The sequence below is a fragment of the Chrysoperla carnea genome, chromosome 5 (genome assembly GCF_905475395.1).
Source record: "Chrysoperla carnea chromosome 5, inChrCarn1.1, whole genome shotgun sequence".
Taxonomy (NCBI): domain Eukaryota; kingdom Metazoa; phylum Arthropoda; class Insecta; order Neuroptera; family Chrysopidae; genus Chrysoperla; species Chrysoperla carnea.
Window position 1 is genome coordinate 60,094,733 of NC_058341.1, and position 22,887 is coordinate 60,117,619.

Consider the following 22,887-nt stretch of genomic DNA (forward strand, 5'->3'; position numbering starts at 1 on the left):
TTTAACAAAGATTATTAAACAATCTTGAGTTTATTAAAAAAATATATACATATTTATTTTTGGTTTAAATAAAAACAAAATGAAGTGGTTATTGTTATTGTTGATTGGTGTAGTTTCTATAAGAAACGCTATTCGTGAGTATTTTGTTTTATAGTTTTATTAAACTTTGATTTTAAATGATTTAAACTTTAATATTTTCGAAATAGTATTTCTAAAACTATTTAACCATGTATAATCTACCACAGAACTCGATTTAATAAATCTTTTACCCTGAATAGTTTTTCAAATAAAATAATATATAATCATATTCGTATTTGAAATTATGGAGTAGTGTGCTAATCAACCTGAAAAAGTCTGTGAATTTAAGCCTTGGCAAAAAAAGGAAAAAAAATATATTAAGAGTCTCTGAAATAAGATTTTGAAGGCCTGATTTTTATTTGTTTTTTTATTTCGATGTGCCTTTGGAAATTGTTTTCATCAGAATTGAGTCTAATAAAGTCATTTGTAACATTGTTGTGTAATTTTTGATAATTATGGAACCATTCAGGGAATTTCATGAAATTTATTCGATAAATCAACATTTTTAAATTACGATTATGTATTTCTTCATCCCATGAAGTGAAACGACGCCCTAATTACATGTTAAAAATGATATAAAACAGGAAGTTAAGAGTTTTTAATAAATTAGAGTAGATGACTTTTGAAAAAAGCCTAAAATGTTTATTTTTAAATCACCGTATTTCAAAAACAATGTGTTTTTTTAATCTCAAGTCAAATCAATTCCAATTGATTTCACCCTGGCAAATTAATCTGGTCAATCAACTCGTTATGTCGTCATACCGATGTCCTATTAAAGAGGAAAAATAAAAATTTCAAGTAATTTAAATTTGTTTATTTTGCAATACTCATAAAGGGGTGTTTGTCACGGCTTTGGACGATGAACCTTTTTTTTACAGAATTATTATGATCTAATAAACAAGTGTGCCTATTTTCAATGTGCACATGTACGAAATTTAGGATACATTTCAAAAGCTGAAGCTGTCCATCAAACTCTTACATTTAGTTTTAAAAATAATGTATTACTCTCCCAATTTTCATTTTTAAAACATGTCCAAAAAGATAATTTTTTCGTTATCTACCACTGGTCATCATTTCATAAAAAACACGGTGTTTGAAATATCACCAAATATGAAATAAGTTGATAATTTTTCCAAAAGCTTTGCGTAAAGGCAGATTGTTGTGATTTTGTTTTTTTTTTCATGCTCGCAACTGCCAAAAGTCCATTTTAATTAAATCGTTCATAGACAGTTATAAGACTAAGAATATTTAAATTATAATCCTTTAGTGTTATCGATTTTTTTAATACGTTGTTGGTATCGAGGGTCTAAATCTTTTTCTGAGATCGAAAGAATATAAAAATAAGACACCCTTAACGTAACATCAGTATTTTAACTGTAACAAAATGAGTTTAAATAGGTAATTTAGACCATTTTAAGTGGTTCTTGCCTCTAAAATACCCTGAATTTACAGTATTATGCTCTTCTTCGCTAGAGGTACTTTTACTGGACATTTTCTACTTCTTCTCTGCCACTAATAACTTCATTGTAGTAAAATTCACTTCTACCTGATTTATCAATGGCCTCATCTTCCAAAACTTCTCGTATGATATCTTCAGTTAGTTTTCGAGGAATTTCTGCTTCGTAATAATGGAAAAAATGAAAGTAAAGATAATAGATAATAGACACAAATAGATTAAAAACTTACTTGGTATCGAGAGTCCATTTGAACCCCAAGACAGTTGTACCTTCACTTCTAGTAAAGTGTAAGCGCCGTCAATCCGGCACACACCGCAACACGATACGTTATGAGATTAGACAGAAGTACATAATCCCGCAAATCAAAAAATATGAGTAGTATATACCAGTAAATATGTGCGCGGGTTTCCAAATGGATCCCACGACACCAGTTAAGGGTTAAAAAATTAATGAAAATACACACTCTCAGATACACTCTAAAGTGGAACCTATTTTATTCTAGGCAGGGTTTTTTACGCTTTAAATCAAACTTCCGATTGAATCTAAGATTCAATTCAATTTATGGTTAACTACAACTTTAATTTTTTTATTAATCAAATTTACCTTCATTAATTAAACAGCATTGTTGATTCGTATTTTAATTAATTTCCTGATAAATATTTTCAGTTGCACCAGAAAAGAAATTACTTTGTACACATTTATATAACAAAGTATCACATTTAACAATTGAACAGCCGGATCCAGAAGCAATTTTGGATAACGATGATGAACAACATTCTGATGATAAAAATTCACAACAAAGTAAAAATGCTGCTCCAAGTATATATGAGACATACGATGAATTGGGTGGAGTTATTCATTATGAAAAATGTGGAGGGTCGAATTTTTGTTACGCTTTATGGCAAACTGAAAATGGACCTAATGGAACCATTGATGTTATTATGGGACAAGGTAAATATTCAAACTTTTTGGAACTTTTTCTCCGTAGTACTCTAGCGGTTAAGACTACAACCGGTTTTAACAAAATGTGTTTTCCTTATAAAAGACCAAATAAATTATTTAACTCTGAATGAAGACAAACAAACGAGAATTCTCAAGCTCCTCGGAAAAATCTCCATACTCTACAATAGACCTTTCATCGATTCATTTTTAGTTTCACAGTTGTTTAAAAACTATTCAAGTAGAAAAAACCAAATATATTTTACCTTTTGTGGACGATACTAAGCATTTTCAATTCTTAATATTTTTTTACCTTGTCTCGCACTAAGAAAAAAACAACCGTGATTTTCAATCAATTTTATAAAACAATTTGAAGATTTTTTAGAATACAGCAACCGATAGTTTGCCGTATTGAATTTATAGGCGGTAAAATAATCTTCAAGTAAGCTAATAACAGTTTACTGAAAAAAAGTTTTTTTTCCTAAATGGTTATTTCTCAAAAACTGTAAGTAAGAAAAAATTATTGAATTTAGTTAATAACAAATTTTTGATTGTAAAAAAACTTTTTTTCTAAGCGCTGATATCTCAAAAACGACGAGGCTAGGTTAAAAATGTCAAGTGACAATGTATAAAATTTTGTGGGGATGGGTTTTTTTCGTGAAATTCGGTAAGTGTATTAATCTTTGCAAAAAAGAAAAAAAATAAATAAAAATTAAAAACGATAATAGCTCCATCTCGTTAATGGTAAATCGAATCCAAAAACTAAGTAATCGATTAATCGTATAAATTCCTTATACTAAAGAAAAAATGGTATAAAAATGAAAAATTTTGACATACTACATTTCAGTAATTTAATCTTGACAATCTTAACAAGTGAAATTTATAAAATTTAAAAAATCCCCGTTAAACGTTTCGGGTACGGAACCCTAAATTCGCACTTCCTTATAAGCTTCTCCAAACTAAACCGATTTTGAAAATCATCACCGGTTTTTAGTTCTTTCGGTTACGGAACCCTATTCGTTGTGTGCGTAGTCATGGTGGGGATAATAAAATCGATGCCAGCGCTTTAAGTGAAAAATTTTGGAGATAAAGTGGGCTGTTATGACTAATTTGCAATTATTTACATGTTAATGATATAGAAACTGTCAAATTAAAATGATTGAAAAACACTAATTAATTAAACTTAATGCATTAAAAATTGTGAAAATAAGAAATCAAATTGTACAAATATTATTTTTCAAATGTTAATTATCGTAATTATTTATTTAAATTTGTGAAACAAGAATATTAAATTTTAAATGTAAGTTTTCAATGCAATCCACACAATTATATATGCATCCATTAATTCTATAATTAAAGTAGTGTATCGTTGTCATGGAAACGAAATTCACGCTCGGAGCGAATACTCGCACTTGAAACATAGATAAGAAAACTCTCCATTAAATTACCTTTCAAATAAAACAAAGACAATCAAAATCGGTTAATCAAACTCATAGCACTCCTCTTTTTAATCCAGAGGCTAAAACCAGATTTGTTTTTAAAAAAATTTCTTAATTTATAGAATTTTATGAGTTTAAATTTTGTAGAATTTCGTAAAATTTCCGTTGTATCTATCACAACAACAACATCTTCTCAGATAGTCAGACCTCACTTTGGTCCCATGAGGCGTCAAGATCAATCTATGGACTTTCTGTATGGGCCCTGGACTACAGAATCATCTTCTTTATTATGACATGAAAACACAAATCTATATACAAAAAATCCCTAACTTTAAAAGCACTTAGTTAAAGATCTCAAATTTGATAACTTCACAATTTAACTGAATTGATTTTTAAGAAAAAAAAGGCATCTGTTCTATGTAACTGTAACATATTCTGAAGTAGTTTTATATAATTATTCATAATATAAAAGTATTCTTTTATATTATACCCTAACATTTTATTTGTTTTTTGTAATTTAATTCCATTTAAATATTAAATGACGCGCCAATAAAGATGTCGCAATCACTTCAGAATAATCTTTTTTTTACCATTGAATTATATTGGTATATTGAGTGCAGTGGTTCAATTATATATGAACGTGAGAAAATTATAATTTTATTATCATCTTATATATACAATATGGTCCAAATAAATGCTGTATGATTTTATTTTGGGAGTATTTATAATAATTGAGGAAATAAAATACCGAAAAAACAGTCTGATCTTTGATTGAATTTAATATAATTTTATGTATAAACTATAACATATTTTACAGTGAAAGCTGTAATAATCGAGGTAATAAGGCAATTGATGAATTGACAGAAATGAAGGCATTTAGGAATCGACTTCGCGCCAGTAGATGTCATATATTGCGCCATATCCATGCGAACTAGTGTTTTTTCGTTTTTCGCTCTTAAAGTGAGACAGAAATAACCTACTTCCAGAATACAATAATTCAAAATATTAGTATTCTCGCTTTGTCAGGCTGCAGATAAAGAGGGAAGACTGTCCATTTTTTCGGTCTCTTTTTTAAGCAGTCAATAATTCACTTCTTGCGCTTCCAATGCTTTATAGCCTCTATGTTATATAACCTCTTTGGTAATAATGAACTAACGAACTAAAAGCGGAAACATTGGCGAACTAGTTCGCGTAGTTCGCCAAAAGGAGCATTCTTACGAACTAGGTCGTTCGCGAACCCCAAGATTATTACGGACACCACATTCTTTTTATTTAACACTTAAAACTATTAATTTTTTATTTTGGACGATTTTTAGCATGTAACCTCATCGTTTTCAAGATGTAGGCATTTGAAAAATTTGATTTGAAAATCATATGATATTAAATTTTGACCATTCTAAACATTTTTTTGACTCTTGTCTTTTTTACCTAACCTCATCGTTTTCGATAAATAAGCGTTTGAAATTTGTAAATTTTTCAAGAATAAGGTTAGATAAAAATGAAAATATGCTTAGAAAATCTTAAAATATAAACATCATAATTAATGCTAAAAAATAAGCTCAAATATATTTATATTTTTATGTATAGTTGAAATTAGCCTAAAAAGCGTTATTTTTTTCAAACGCTTATATATCGAAAACGGCGAGGTTAGGTAAAAAATTCAAGAGTCAAAAAGTGTTTAGAATGGTCCAAAATATAAATTCCATTAGGTTTTTAAAATTAAATTTAACAGATCGGTGTAGATTTGTGCATACTATATAAATTTACACCGATCTGTTAACCAATAGAAATTGGTATCAGAAGAAAGATAATTAAAATTACGAAAATAATGGTATACACTAGCTTGAAAAGAATTCCGTTCATGGAAAACATTAATTAATTTAATTTGAAATAATCATGAACACTTTTCGATAGAAAAACTACGATAGATAAACTACGATAAATCAATAAAATTTCAAAAAAATATATCTCATTTGGTTATCACATGGGTGAAGATCGATCTTATACCGTCTCTTAGACAATTATGAAGTTGGTTAATATGTAATAATTTTTGATTACACAATTTTTATGGACCATACAGTTTATTATTAATAAATTCAACGAATTTTAAATGAATGATTTTAAAATATTATTTAATGAATATTTTGTCTGAGATATTTTTTAAGTAATTCATTACTAATTAATTATAATTTTTTGCTTTTAGTAATTATTTTTTTATTAACAAATAAACTATCGTTTTTGTTTCAGGCTGTTGGGCTGGTAATAATGGCAAACAAGAATGTGATCGTTCAAAATGTATATCTGATAAAAAACCACCAAAAGCAGCAAACAATACAAAATTTTGCTGTTGTTCCGGGCATCTCTGTAATCAAAATTTTACTGATGCATATATACCCTCTGATGATGATTTACAAGATCCGAAAGTTTTATTACCAGGTAAAATTTATTATGCCAAACAAATTAAACTCGTCCACGATTTAGGTTTTAGAATAGCTGATTTATAATTTCGTATTAATTTTCGCAACTTTTCATGCTTTTAGTTATTTAACCATTTTCGATAACCTCGAATTTCGAATGCGATCTGACTGATCTATTTGACATTAATTTTATTATTAATATAAAGCAGCAAAGCATGAAAAAAACCCCGACCTCATATTTTTTAGGGTAAATTTTTACATAATTAGCTTCTTTTTTTTATCAAAAAAAATTTAGAAAAAGAATTATCCCATAAATTTTGAGCAATCGATACCTTTCCCCTTCCATCAGAAATAGACACCCGGAATGAGTAAATTCTAAAAAAATACAAAATAATGAGAAATAAAACAGTAGGTACACTAAAAACTTACAAATTCTCAGAATCGAAGTTTGTAAATATATAAATGAAAATTTAATGTAAAATTTTTTAAAATATGTTAATAGGACTTTTGAGGTCACTGAATCCTTATTGAAAGTCGTGAAAATGCAGTATAGCTGAATTATTTTCATTTTTTTTAAATTCCGGAAATTTCCCTTTATGAATTTTTTTCTTTCTAGAAGTGTGCTGCTAGAAAACGTTTTAGACTGAATATAGCCTCATATTGAACTTAATGAAGTTAAGTTAATTACGCTCTACCCTTTTCTGATAATTTAGTCCGAATTCACGGATTGCAGATATTGAACGAGCTCCCATTATAAAAAAAGAAGAAACGACAATTTAATAGTAGTTTTCCCATCTTTTCTGTCACTGCCCAGCTCTTGCTGTAAATGGATTAGTCATTTTTTTAACGATTCGTTGTGTAAATGGGTTGGCGTCAGAGTAGGAATAATCCTTAGGGGAGATTAGGAATCTGCTTAGGGACCCTCGGGAAAGATTAAAAGAGAAAAAGACAAAGGATCCGCACGATTAGTTATTAGCAGTTTCAGGTGTAGTAGCTGGTTTTGTACCAACCCCATTTATAGTAAAAGGCTTTATGATCTAAAAACAACAATGTAACCCCTCCCCCTTAGCTCACAGATCAACTTGATCTGGTTGGATCTGTAGAAGAAAATTCTATTCTTTGTTCTTAATTTACTAATCTAACAAATGGTTCAGAGTAAAATTTTACCTAATTTATTAAAATACAGTGAAATCTCGATAACTCGAACCTCGTTAAGTCATAATCTTCAGCAAGTTGAAAAAAAATGCCATTTCCTTCCGCTGAATTCATAAATACGCGGTATCTGGACTTTATAACTCGAATAAAATGTTATTTCCCTGCGAGGTATTGATAGTACATGTTTACACTATTTAACTCGAATTTCAAAAAGCAGTCTCCGTAAATCGTAGCTACTAAAATATAATGACGTCGTAGTTAGTAAAATATAATTGCGCCTTCCTAAGTCGAAATTTTAGCAACTATATCCTCCATATCTCAAACTTTTTGTTAAGTCGAAAACTCATTAACTCGACATTTTTTCCATGAGGTTCGAGTTATCGAGATTCCACTGTAATTTGAATTTTATTGCTCTAATTAGCTTCAAAAAACATTTGTAGACGAGTTTATTACAAAATAAATGCTAAAAATCCGATATTATAATGTATTTTTCAATTAAACTTTTTAGCCAGTGAATATTTAGAACAATCACGACGTGAACATCAAAAATTGATAATAATCGTGGCATGCGTGTGTGTATTGATGGCAGCTTTAGGAATAAGCGTTGTTGTATACCGTATGTGGCATATTGGTTTGATATCATCACCAAATAATAAAAATCAATTAGATTCTGTGAATTTAATGGAAGGTGGACCACGTTACACTAATGGTGTATATAGTGTTGATCACTTAAAATTAGTGGGACGTGTTGGACAAGGGCGCTATGGTTCAGTATGGAAGGGTACCGTTAATGAGCAAGAAGTTGCTGTTAAAATATTTCCAGCACATTATCGAAATTATTTTTATAATGAACAAGATATTTATTGTTTGCCGTTTATGGATAATCCATGTCTTTTAACTTATTTTGGTAAGTAATTTTTTTTAACTTTTCTAGTAAAAAGTAGAGATGGGGCGAATGTTGTATTTTGTACATTCGCGAATGTGAATATTAACTTTCAAATGAAGCGCTTGCAGATTTATTTTAAGTTTAAGTTAGAAGATTAAGTTATGTATAACTTAATGCATTCTTCGTTAGTGTAAAAGAGTCCGTCGTGTGAGTCCCCGTATAATTCCATTTAAAGCAAATTTCATTTTTTTTTTTCAAGTTAGTTTTGCTAATTGCGTTTGTCGAACAATCAAATTTAACTGTGAATTTTTTGATGAATGAGTTTTTTTTATCCAAATATAAGTAAATAAAAAATATAAAGTTAAGTTGTTTTTTCATTACATATCCGTATATAATTTTATTTTTTATTTTTTTGTCTAAAACACTCGAATTATTTCTTACGAAAGCGAATATTCGTTATATCACTAGTAAAATGATATCCATGGGGTCAGACAACGTTTTCAATTTTATATACCCCTTTCCTTGCCTTCTTTATTTGATATTTTATATATTCCAAGAAAAACAAACATTTAATGGTAAAAATGTTCTCAGAAAGTTTTTCATGAAGATCAGTGGCGGACGATTAATTGTGTGGTTCAATTTTAAGAAAAATACGATCCTAAATGTCAAAAACTATTCATACAATAAACGTTTTGAAGTCAATTGTAGCTGAAGTAATTTTTTACAAATAGGGATCGAAATTTTCTTTACTGTTGAAGTAACTATCTCACAACCAGTCATCTAAACGATCTAAAGGTTTGTGAGAAACGATTTCCTACAATTTCATGAACCATATCTTTTAATCATGAAGAATGAAGATCAATTAATAGTCGCATCAATGAGTGTTTTTACTTGGAAGTCCCTAATAGCAGCTTCGTTTTATATGATTTTTTTAAAATGTTTCTTTTTTTATTTTATTTAAAATCAGAAACCTTTTTGGAGGAGGCAAAAGGCAATATCCCAACTGATATATCAACGGTCAGCCTAAAAATAGTAAAATTTAACTATTAGTGCGGAACCCCAACTTTTTGGAAAATAAAATATAGTCCATGTTATTTGCTGATAATGTAGCATCCTATAGGCGAAATAATTTTTAAAATCGGTTTAACAATAAACTTAAAAATGACTGTTCACTTTTAAAATCGGTTTAGGAGTGAACTCAAAAATGATGGTTTGTATCTATTTTTTATGCAAATGACACAGTAGAAAATCAATATCCTCTCGCAATTTCAAGGAGTTGATTAATCAGTCGGGAAATTGCCTTCTCCCCTGAGATTATTTCCTCCCTCTGAAGGGTTTCTGATTTTAAATAAAATAAAAAAAGAAACATTTAAACGTCAAATCAAAGATGTTCACAAAAATCAAACTTTTGACGAATTTATTGGGCGAATTTATTGGGCTATCATAGAAAATTCTAAAATAATCTTTACCATTCTCGTAACCCTTTGAATTTACTCAATAACAACCAGCTTTGTTTTATTTTTATAGGATGTGACGAGCGTACTAATATGGAAGGACAAACCGAATACTTACTAGTACTCTCATATGCACCAAACGGTTGTCTACAAGATTACTTAAAAGAAAACACATTGGATTGGAATACCTTTTGTAAGATGGCATTGACAGTAGCAAAAGGTTTAGCGCATTTACATACTGATATTATTAAAGGAGGTAATTATGAAACATTCAAAATTGAAACCAAAGACAAAATGGTTAAAATTAATGTTTTTCATTTTCAGATAAAGTAAAACCGTGTGTTAGTCATCGTGATTTAAATACACGCAATGTTTTGGTTAAAAATGATTTAACATGTTGTTTATGTGATTTGGGTTTTGCAATGAAAATATCGAATGCCAAATATTTCCAAAATGGTGAAGATCCACATCAAGAACCAAAAAGTTTAAGTGAAGTAAGTTTTTCACAGCATATTATATCTTTATATCTTTTACAGATTATTAATTCACAATCTTTCACAAAAATGTGACGCAATTAAACAATTTTTTGAAAAAAACAAAAATAGAAAGTAAAGATAATCACATAAAAAAAGAGGAATTAGACTGATAATTATCCGTTCTGCTGATTATAATGTTTTAGAACCGGATATTTTTCCTCCGTAAAGGACCCCGTACGATTGGATAGGAAAATGGTTTTCTGTGAAACTTTTTCTAATCGCCCCTAAATGTTATTCAGATCGTTTTCAACAAAAACCTGCGCGGCCACTAAATTTTTTAACGGGTAGTTTTCGAGCTATGGGTGTTATATGTAGTATATATTACAGAACGATCCAAAGAACATTTTGAGGGCAATTAGAAAATATTTCACAGAAAGTCATTTTCCTATCCAATCGTGGAGGTCTTTTGAAGTAGCACTCAACCAAATAAATTATTGTGGTCCAGTCATTTAAGCTTAAATTAGGTAAGAATCTCGGAATTCGAGATACCCAGCTGTAAGTCTGTAAATAGTTGTATATTGACACCCTAAAAGTTGTCTCAAAACCTACATATGGTAGGGTGTAAGCAACTATTAAATTTCAAGGTCAAAGGTCACAAAAATCGGTTTTTTGCGGTTTTTTTGGAAATATCTCATTTCCTATGGGTTTTTTGCTATTTGTATTTATTATCAATATTGTAGAATACAAAATTTTCTACAAATTTTGTTTAAAAAAATTTTGTATACGGTGAACCGTTTTCGAGATAGAGGGCGGAGAGCGCGCGGTCACCGCATCACTTCAGGTCAACCGATGCCTCCGGTCGAAAACGCGCCATATATAGTTGATGAACTATCAATAAATCAATGATTATAAATATTTGTCAATTTTTATTAACTATTATATTATATTTTATCATTTTTTTCCTAACTTATCCACTTTTTATTCAGTATTAATTTATTTAACAACACTTACCTGCCCATGTAATTGCAGAATTGTTAATGAAAATTTAAGAATTATATTTGAATTTTAACCTAATTAATATTAATAACTTCTTACATGATGAAAAAAAAACAAATAAATTATGAATTAATCTTTTTATTAAAAAATATCATTGAATAAATTTTTTTTTATTGAAAGTAAAAAAATGGAATAAAGGGTACAAAAACTACAATTTATAATTTTAAACATCTTCTTCCTCTTCATCGTCGTCTTCTGACTGCTGGTAAATTTCAAACTGGTCTTCATTATCGTCTTCAACGACGAAGATGATCGAGACTTTTCACAGATTTCGGATCGTATATTATCAAGTTCAAACTTGGTTAGGACATGATTTGGAACCCCAGGTATGGGGTTCACCTGCTCCAGAAGATTTGCTAAACACAATTTTCTGCAACTGCAAAAGTGGTTGTGGTTCGCGATACGGATGCAGGAAAGCGGGCTTGCAATGCTCTTTAGCTTGTGGCCAATATAATGGGCAAGCTTGTCTCAATGCTCTACCATATCAGAGCGACATTAACGAAGATGGAACCTTTCATCCCGAAATCATGGAAGAACTTGAGACAAATGTCGTTGAAGACGATAATGAAGACCAGTTTGAAATTTACCAGCAGTCAGAAGACGACGATGAAGAGGAAGAAGATGTTTAAAATTATAAATTGTAGTTTTTGTACCCTTTATTCCATTTTTTTACTTTCAATAAAAAAAAATTTATTCAATGATATTTTTTAATAAAAAGATTAATTCATAATTTATTTGTTTTTTTTTCATCATGTAAGAAGTTATTAATATTAATTAGGTTAAAATTCAAATATAATTCTTAAATTTTCATTAACAATTCTGCAATTACATGGGCAGGTAAGTGTTGTTAAATAAATTAATACTGAATAAAAAGTGGATAAGTTAGGAAAAAAATGATAAAATATAATATAATAGTTAATAAAAATTGACAAATATTTATAATCATTGATTTATTGATAGTTCATCAACTATATATGGCGCGTTTTCGACCGGAGGCATCGGTTGACCTGAAGTGATGCGGTGACCGCGCGCTCTCCGCCCTCTATCTCGAAAACGGTTCACCGTATAAAAAATTTTTTTAAACAAAATTTGTAGAAAATTTTGTATTCTACAATATTGATAATAAATACAAATAGCAAAAAACCCATAGGAAATGAGATATTTCCAAAAAAACCGCAAAAAACCGATTTTTGTGACCTTTGACCTTGAAATTTAATAGTTGCTTACACCCTACCATATGTAGGTTTTGAGACAACTTTTAGGGTGTCAATATACAACTATTTACAGACTTACAGCTGGGTATCTCGAATTCCGAGGTGAACCTCTTATAATGACTGGCCTATTGAGCGAGTTTGTATTAAAAGAGCTAATTCCTCACTTTGAAACGCATGAATTCCTTTATGTGATTTAAATTCAAGTTACTACCTGATTTATCTAGTCACAAATTTTTCAGTCTATTTCAACTATTCTCACACACCCAATTCATTTTTAAATTGCTTCTGAGATTACTCAACATCCTCAAACATTCGGAAGTTTCGTAAGTGCCGAAGTTAACATAAGCACCAAGGATCATACAATATAAATAATATACAATATTTTTTAATAAAACAGTCAAAATAGATTGTGGACTATACCTACCGGGGACACCACGTTAGAATAAAAGCACCAAGTACACTACCTCATTTCTTCAACTTTTAGAATCACAATATCTCAAGAATAGTGGCTCTTAGAAAAAAAAGTAAAAGGATAATTTTTGTTTTCATGATCAAACTATTTTGTCTCATGTATTTTTATGATAAAACTTACCGTTTACTGGAAAGATAGGAAAAACAATTTTTTTTATGCCTTTGAACTTAATAATGTCCCCGAAGTCTGTACTTAATTTTCAGCTCTATGCGACTTATTGTAAGCCTACCACTTTTATTTTTTTAATTATTTTGACCGGGTTATTAAGACAGTTAAAAAGAAGTAATTAATATATGTTTTATAGGTTGGTACTCTACGATATATGGCACCAGAAGTACTTGAAGGCGCTGTAAACTTACTAGACTGTGAATCATCATTAAAACAAATTGACGTATACGCATTAGGACTTGTATTGTGGGAATTAGCAACACGATGTACAGAATTATTTCCACCCGGTATTGAAGTACCTCCGTATAAATTACCATTTGAGAATGAAGTTGGTTCACATCCAACATTTGAACAAATGCAAACGGTGGTATCACGTCGAAAAGCACGTCCACTATGGCCACCTGAAGCATGGAATGGTCGTTGGGGATGTTCGCCAGCACATCGTCTGGTCCGTGAAACTACTGAAGACTGTTGGGATCAAGATGCTGAAGCACGTTTAACTGCATTATGTGTAGAAGAACGATTACATGAGCTACCGCATTTAAAAGATCGTGGAAATCGTGGTACCATATATACGTCAACAGCTGTTAGTCCGACAATAAATCAAACACAGATTTCGAATCCAAGTGTGATTAATAATAACCATATTAATACGATTACATCAGCACCGAATATCACTTTACATAATTTTAATCAAGAGTCAACTGGAGGAAACTCTATTAGTATATCATCGATTGGGAAAGATGCAAGTGAAATATCTGAGGGTACGATTGAAACTGTCTATACCATGACACCTTCTGAACCACCTAGTGAACATGGATGTAAGTATTTAATTTAATTTATTTATATTAATAAAATTAAAAGGACCTCACACGATTAGATAGGAAAATGACTTTCTGTGAAACAAACCGCCCCCAAAATGTTCGGATCCCAAACGGATCGTTCTGATCAAAAGCTGTCACGACTACAAAACGGTGCTTTAAACTTTTTTTTAACGTGTTTCTAGGACTACAAGCAACATTCAGCCTAGTTATAGGCTGATTATGATGACTATGACTTAACCTAATCATAAGAGGACATAGGGCCTCAACGGAGGCATATGTAACCTAAAAATTGCCCCAACCCAGAAGATGAATAAAAAATCAGATAACACGGAATCTTAAACGTCTTCCAAAAATCGTTCCATTTTTTGAAAATTTCAATTTTTGTCAAAAAAAACGGCAAACTAAGTATTTATCGTCCAAGCTGTGCTCTAGTGGGTATTTTTTGTCGCTCAAAACGAATCCGATGACATTACATGGATTCTGCCACGTCTTCTGAAAATCATACAAAGAAAGGGTAAAAAGATCAAATGTAGTGATAGAAAGATCGAGAGTGAACGCTCCCTCATTTGCTTTCAATTTCATAGTTCTCCGAGTAGGTCCGACATTTCAGCTTTGATAATACAGGTTTTTTTTTAACAGATAAAAATTCAAATCAAACTGCACAATATATTCAACAAAATCTCGGTACACAAATACCCGTATTACAACCATTTCAAGGCCGCAATCCATGCATGGAACGTAATTTGTTAATATCGAGTAATTCAACAGAAGATATTCAAAGTCAAAATACTTTAATCGATAAATCATTTAAACATTTATCAACATATTACAATAGTGAAACACAAGGATTAATTGGACATGATTATTTAAATCAAAATGGCGGTCCACCCCCTTCATTGGTTAGTTCACCACCTATAATCTCAAATGGTTTAAATCATCATCAAAATGGTACAATTGTAAATTTAACGACAAATCGTCCAGCTACACCGATACCATATGTACAAAATGTTGTATACGATAACATACCAAAACCGATGCCGAAAACACAAAACATTTCTGGTAGTAGTTCAGCATTAAATGATCAACAAAATTCTACAAAATATGGTAAGAATTCCAATATAATAATATTTATTTTCTTATAGGTCATACAGATTAAGTTGTAAAGGCGATGCATCTGAGTTTTGTCAGGGAATTCGCAAACTTTAATATCGTACTCATTTCTTGAATAAATTGTATCTTAAACCTGTTGCATCTGATCTGACGCGCTGTACAGTCTTTTGCTCATTTAATGTATTCTACGTAATTTAAATTTCTAAATCATCAATATGAAAAATTATTTAATTTTGTTTGATAAACTTTATTTAACAGGTTGGCTGATAAGTCCCCGGTCTGACACATATATGGCGTCGCTAGTATTAAATGCATATTATTTTTATATAGTACCAACCTTTAAATGATTCGTGTCAAAATTTGACGTCTGTAAGTCAATTAGTTTGTGAGATAGAGCGTCTTTTGTGAAGCAACTTGTGTTATTGTGAAAAAAATGGAAAAAATGGAATTTCGTGTTTTGATAAAATACTGTTTTCTGAAGGGAAAAAATACAGAGTCCGGAAACTCATTATCAAGCCAAGTTTTTGCTTCCACTGTATTTTTTCCCTTCAGAAAACAGTATTTTATCAAAACACGAAATTCCTTTTTTTCCATTTTTTTCACAATAACACAAGTTGCTTCACAAAAGACGCTCTATCTCACAAACTAATTGACTTACAGACGTCAAATTTTGACACGAATCATTTGAAGGTTGGTACTATATAAAAATAATATGCATTTAATACTAGCGACGCCATATATGTGTCAGACCGGGGACTTATCAGCCAACCTATTACGACATGTCAAAAAAAAAAACAAAGTACTTTATAGTATAACGGATGCGCCATCTTTTATATCAATATGTAAACATTGGATAACTTTGAAAAAAAACAACCGATTTCTGTATATGAGATATTTTTATTCAATTTGGTCCTTATTTATTTGGACTAGCTTTTGAATACAGCATCAATAAGTGGCCTCCTCTATTAGCCCAAAAATTTATACCCTTTTTGCTGCGTTTTGCCCCAGTCACTTTTTGAGCATGCAATGGCGTTTCATGAATCTCGTGTGAAATGGGCTCAAAATCGGTCAAATGGGTCATCAAAATTTGCTTAAAATAATCAGGTTCAGTGTCAACCATTCGAGCGACTGTTTAGTGACGATACGATACTTTTGGGTTATGGTCTACGCTCTCTCTGATGGCTTCAACCAGTTTATTGGAACGCTTTGCTTGTTGGTGGACGGAATGTTGACGGTCTCTCACTATCTCGTTCTCAACAAAATTTGACCCCAAACGACAAATAGTGTTCTTAGGCGGTGCCTGTTGGTCACGATATTTTCGATGATGTGTACGTTAACACAATTGAACGACTATTTTCAATGTACAGAGTCATTATTTCTGCGCGTTGCAGTTGTTTCGGTATGAAGTGATTCATGGTTAAAATTGTACTGAATTGACGTTTCAAAAACATGTCTCATCAACTTAATCGATTGAAAATGCAAAAGTTTACATACCGATATCAAATATGGCATTTTCTATACATACTTTGTGTAAAGGTGTATGATTTTTTTGACACAATCTAATGCAAGTAATGAAATACTGATTATCCTAAGGAAATACAGAGTGTCCCTTTTTTTAACTTGACATTTGAGTGAGATTCGAAAAAAAAATTTCACACATCTTATAGGGATATTGAATTCAATCTAAGTTTTCCGGTTGAATTAAAATTCCTTCTAATTCTAATTCACAAGTGGCAAACATTAGACGAACACTTTAAATTAGAAAGGTCTTCTTTATAAAAGCGCACACATTTTTAATTTGAAACATTTTTTTGCAAACCTAATAGTTTCCTAATAGTTTAGACAGTAATTGATAGCAAAAATACTCTATAAGACCCTATAAGAAACTGCATATCATACTTTTTGCGTGTTTTTTTAATTCAATTTCAACAAAAATGGTCTTTATAGAAATAAATCACTTTTATTGGAAAATTTATTTTCGAAGAGTGTCTAGATTCCGCAGAAGACATACGAAAAACCAATTTTTGTGGAAAATATTTCAGCCTGTTTTTGCTAAACTGTACGGTTTGCAGAAAAATGTTTCGAACCAAAAATGTTACTTTTTTAATCAATAACAACTTTCTTATTAAATTCATCTATATATTACCAGTTATCGAATAGACTGAGATATTCATTGAGTTTGATAATCTAGACTTCTAGAGTAAAGTTAGAACAGACATTAGTCTGCGTGAGATATGCGCCTATAGACACAACATTTTTTGCTAGAAGCATTTTTATCGATAATCGACTATTAATCGATTTTAACCGCATGTGCCGTCATTGTTTATTCTTAAACTATGATTGCTATGTGCCCATAGTTTCAGAAAGTATAACCTAGAGGAAAAAAAACTTTTATCATAAAAAAAATGCTTAACCCTTTATTTTTGTAAATGTTATTGTTGATTGTGGCTCCTTGAGATGAATATTCGATTTACTAGATTTATGTACTATTAAATTTAATATTGTTCGAAACTCATTAAGTATTGTGGTTTGGGCATAAGTATAAGATTTATTTTCGGCTTATAGTCTAAAAAATGTTGATATGAACAAATTTACGTTTATCAAACGTCTTTTTGGGGGATTGATGAAGCTAAATTTGGTAATTAAGAAAATCAAGGTTTAAAAATAATACGAAAAAATTTGGAAGGAAATGTGTAGATGTTGAAAGAGTTGAAATAATGTTTTTTTTTTACAAATACACCCTATTTTAACAACCTCTTCGAAAGTTATCGTCATTTTTTAATTTATTGTAAATATTTCTCTTTTAACATATACGACAGACAAGATAAAAGCGTCAAAAACAAATTATCAAATTCGTTTTGTATAATTTCGACACTTAAAGTGCTGTTATTACCAAATTTACCTTTACCAATCCCTCGAAGGGCATGTAAAAATAATAATAAAAATTGAATAAAATTATTTGTACTGCACAATTTATTTGAAATATTAAAATTTATGTTTGTAACACTACAGGTATATTTGGATGGAGCGGTTGGCGAAAATTACTAGATAAAAAATTATTTGGTCGTGAAAAATTAGATAGTGTTTTAATTGAAGAACCTGAAGTGAAATCAAATTTATTATCAAAAGAAGATTTAAGGCAATCGGCACAAAAACAGCCAATTATCATGGAGACACAAGTGAATTTAGTTACAAATAAAATGGTTAATGGTTTATCAAAACAAAATGGTAGTGTGGTTACGTCAATACTAAATACAGAACAAACAGTGGCCTTAGAACAAAATAAATCTGAACAAAAACGACCATCAACATTACCTCTGGATAAAAGTGATAACACCAAATATGTCCTACCAAAAAATAATAGTCATAATATATTAATCCATAACGAATCAAATCCATTATCTAATCAAAAATTTACAATTGTACCAAATCCTGATTTAGATAATTTAAAAAATAATGAAACCGATGAAAATGCACATCTGTTATCACCATTATTAACAAAACAAAAGATATCTGGTATATCACAAGTGATTAAACATCGTCGTAAATCACTAAGTCGTGAAGGTTCATTTGAACAATTTAATGAAGTTTTTTCAAGTAACACGGATTTGTCACGTTTAAAGGATCCAACACAACGTATTAAAACCCCTGGTGATGTACCACCTTCGGTACGACGTAACCGTGGTCGAGCTAATTCTAGTAATTCAGCACGATTTTCATTGTATGATGATCGTATGATGTCTGTAAATAAGTATGAAGATGAGAATTGCGAACAATCGTGGTCGAATAGTGTGCCTGATGGTATTGGTGTAACAATTAATTATACAAATAATAATAATAATAATCAAAAAACACCACGGGGTGTTGTAGAAAGTTTAGTTATTGCTAACCGTACAGATAGCGTTAGTAGTTTTTGATTTATGTAAAATTCATTCGGTTTACAATATGTTTACTAATTCATAACATCCGTTTTTATTGTGAGTTTCTTTCATTTGCAGTTTTTTAAAATCAACTATAACTCAAATTGAACGAATTCAATTTTAATGATACAATACTCTACCGTAGACGAACTAGTTGATTGAGTTGAATCTAGAGATTATTCTTTTTTTGCAACGTATTAGAGTATGTCATGATTGAAACGTCTTTGTGTTCGCTGAGTTTACAATGTTTTATGAGGAATTCCGTCAATAATTGTTTTTGTTTGAAGTTCTTGTACGTCTCGTTTTTTTCTCAACTAAAACCTCTTTACTTAAGCCCTAAGATATAATTGGTAGACTAGAAGCAAGATTTTTTCCTAACTTCTTTCTTCCAGATACATTTCCAGTAGAATTGATCTTGAAACAATTTTTAGTGCTCTGTCAATAAGTACCATGAATTATTAAAGGGGTATTCTGATCTAGAAGCTTAAATTATAGGCGTTTTTCAAACTAAGATTATAAAAAAATGAAAAACATTTTTATGGCCATTTTTTCATATATTTATTGACATTTTGAGGCCTACAAAAAAAAGAAAAAAAAAAAACACGACACTCCGATTGATACGAGTAAAGATGTTGCTATCGTCTGAACCACAGAAAAAAAATTCATAAAATGGCGTCGAAATGGAAAAAAAAGATTGTTTTGACCCCAAATTCTTTAAAAATACTCAAAATTTTAATTTTTTTTTAAATCCAAGGTTCAGGCGATAGAGGCATTTGTAAAGAAGATTCCCATAAAATTTAAAAGGAATCGGAAGGTATCATGTCAATCACCTCGAAAAATGAACTTTCGAAAAAAACGCGTTTATTACTCACTCATCAATTCGAATTTCGTTACCAGAAAATCCGCTGTATCTCCGAAAATAATTCGGATTTCTTCAAATTTCTAGACCAGAATACTGCTTTAAAGCTTTCATATTATGAAAAAGTGAAACAAATTATGTTGGAGTTTATTAAACCCCATTGACTTAAAACGAAAGGGAAAATTCATTTCGGGAAGAAGAAAAGCCAAGTGAGAGGTGAAATCTGAAGAATAAGGTGTTTGATCTAATACGGTATTTATCGGTCTTTAATATTGATCACAATTGTTGCTCTATACGAAAATCGTCAGACAAAAATCACGAATTGCTTTTCCACAATGTTGATTGTTTTGGCGAATTTCCTGATGCAAACATTTTAATAAACTCAAATAATATTATTCAATGACCTATGTTGTTTAGTTGACCTTGTTTAGTATTATTTAATGATATCCAAAAATTTATCAAACCAAATTGCAAATATCAAAGAATCAATGAGCCGATGCTCAAAACATTTTTAATAATACACAATTTGAGATAAACTCTATGTTCAAAGTAGTGATTTAATTATCTGCTATAAACTAAATGGTTGGTAAATCGTGCTCTTTTTAGGGTTTTCGTATAGCTATTTACGGAAAATCCTGAAATAATAATGATGCTTTTTTCGGACATGGACTTAAAGTTTATGTGTAATCGTAAATCGTAACAAAGAAAAGAAATAAAAATTTGTAATTTGAGAAAACCTATTTAGATTATTAACTAATCGACGGTTCTTGACTTTAGCAAAACTCTGAAGAGGCATTTATTTCAATAAACTGCAAATAAAACAAACTCCGCGTGATAATTAATGAGGTAGATGACCTTTTGAGAAAGATTTTGCTCATAAGCCGACAAGAATTTACAGAAAGTAAATTTTCTTATAAAAAAGGTCTTTTCAAAAAATATCAACAATATTAATGAATTGACTAAAATTTTCAATCTCCGATCGTTGATCGAATCGGGCTCTCCATAATTGCAATATTTAACTCACTTGAAATTATAATTAATATTATTGAAAAAAAGATTTAAGAGAAACTTTTTAGATAACATCTATCTTTTACGCGATAAAAAGAAAATATTTCCAGTGATTAGAAAAAATTATTCTAAACTTTTCACTTTTCAATTTTACTAAAAAGATTTCACTTAGAGAATGTGTTCCTAAAATATGGCTTCCAAAATTTATGAAAAATTAAACTTAATTATTTCGAAATACTAATTTTCGGGTTGCATGTATGTACTTAATATGATGTTTCAAATAATTTTAATTTCAAGTAAGTTAAATTTTAAACGACTGATCCTTTTTTTCATGAAAAACGCCATTTTATGACTTAACTTGGCTTAATATCAAATTAATCTCGAATATAAAGAAATATCACCAGAATAATCAGTGGCTGTTTGACATTGTTGGCCAAATTTTCACAGAACTATTTAATTATTTTAAGGGCTTACACAGGTAGTCATGAGACTCAACATAAGTAATTTTTTTTTGCAAATTTAAAAATTGAGCGTCTGCGAATAGATTACCTTGGCTGTGTGGCTTTATTACTTTTTATAAAACTTTCGAATAAAGAACTTTTAGGGACTTACGAAAAATTTTAATGACTGATCATCTTTTATTTTTTTGGAATTAAACTAATTGTTTGCAATCCTATTCGTTTTTTACATATAGTGCACATTGTCCTGGGAAATGTTGTTTCGACAAAAACGTTTTTAAAATTCAATAGTTAGATAATTTAATTAAATTCCTCAAAGAACTTCAATATGCAAAGTAACTTTTTCCAGGCATTCCAGACCAGGTTGATTAGGTTTTTCGATTAATTTGAATCTTAACAACTTAACGAAAATATTTTCTTGAATGCAGGAGGCGGATTAAAAAATTTTGCGCTCCCTTTGATTAATTCTATCAATAAAAACTTTTTTATAGTTCTTTAGTTTCAAATTCTTTATTTCTCAGAACCTGTAAGGTCGCATTAGTTGTTCGGGGCAGTTTTCTAGTTCGAGCCCTCTTCTAAATCACCAAAATACATCGTTACTAACATACTTGCACTATTTTAAACTTCTTCAGTGTTCAAATTGTTTAAAAATGAAAATTTATTGCTTTACAATTCTCGTATCTTTTGAAGTTCAACCGAAAGTTTGTCTATAATTACTAGATATGCTGTCACTCTGAATGTTTCCCGATCAAATAATGAAGAAGTAATATCTTCGGCAAATTCATTAGCTGTGAGCTTTCTCTTCCGTATCCTCTTTTTGTACTTTTCATATTATTTTGTCTATTGGCGAGCTCCAAAGTTTGCTATTAATTTTTATTAAAATTTTCCTTTCCTGCAGAAATTATGTCATACTTTTGAAAAACTGTACATATCAAAGGAATATAATTTTTTGCATATTTACCTACACAAGTTTATAACATGCCTACTTTACCTTATGAATAATCTGCCTCTGTTTTAATGTATAATAATAATTTTGAAAATTTTTTTTTTTGATCTCATGACTAATTTTAAACCCTGAACTAAGAATATATATAATAAGGGCATGAAACCTTCTATGCCGAGCTATAAGCGCCCGTGGCTGAATTTGAAGTGCCTATCTGAGCGGGGCCTAGCCATCGATCATTACGTACTTTGTACTGCGCATCAGGCTGTCAAGTGATTGAAAAAGACAAAAAGTTGAAAACAAAAGACAGCCTGATGCGCAGTACAAAGCACGCAACGACCGAGAGGACTAGACCTCGTCCATATAGGCGCCTTTTTTCCTGCTACCTTCTTCACTCTAGTTTTACGCTCTTAATACGTATGTTCTTGTCCTGAACATAATCTTTCTTTGTGTCTAATTACATGTTAACGTGATAGTTCATTGATGTTCTCACACATAAATGAATTAATTGTAATTAAGAAAATATGGAGATTTCTTTTATTCAAATTTGATAC

General features: G+C 30.3%; 1 protein-coding gene across 1 annotated transcript; it reads left to right on the top strand.

Annotated features, from left to right (window-relative positions):
* The first annotated feature begins 9 nt into the window (after nt 1-9).
* Nucleotides 10-20,839, top strand: LOC123301661 (bone morphogenetic protein receptor type-2). The gene is made up of 9 exons (XM_044884501.1): nt 10-134; nt 2,202-2,486; nt 6,161-6,349; nt 7,994-8,392; nt 9,899-10,081; nt 10,150-10,319; nt 13,348-14,032; nt 14,675-15,139; nt 18,158-20,839. Exons 1-9 carry the CDS (start codon nt 80-82, stop codon nt 19,060-19,062), a joined length of 3,336 nt encoding a protein of 1,111 aa, XP_044740436.1. The 5' UTR covers nt 10-79; the 3' UTR covers nt 19,063-20,839.
* The last annotated feature ends 2,048 nt before the right edge of the window (nt 20,840-22,887 follow it).

What these genes read in the sequence shown, in the direction of transcription:
- LOC123301661 (XM_044884501.1), top strand. Translation starts at nt 80, where the DNA reads ATGAAGTGGTTATTGTTATTGTTGATTGGTGTAGTTTCTATAAGAAAC. An exon ending in TGATGTTATTATGGGACAAG is followed by an intron (nt 2,487 to 6,160) that starts GTAAATATTCAA and finishes TTTTTGTTTCAG; the next exon opens with GCTGTTGGGCTGGTAATAAT. An exon ending in TACTGATATTATTAAAGGAG is followed by an intron (nt 10,082 to 10,149) that starts GTAATTATGAAA and finishes TTTCATTTTCAG; the next exon opens with ATAAAGTAAAACCGTGTGTT.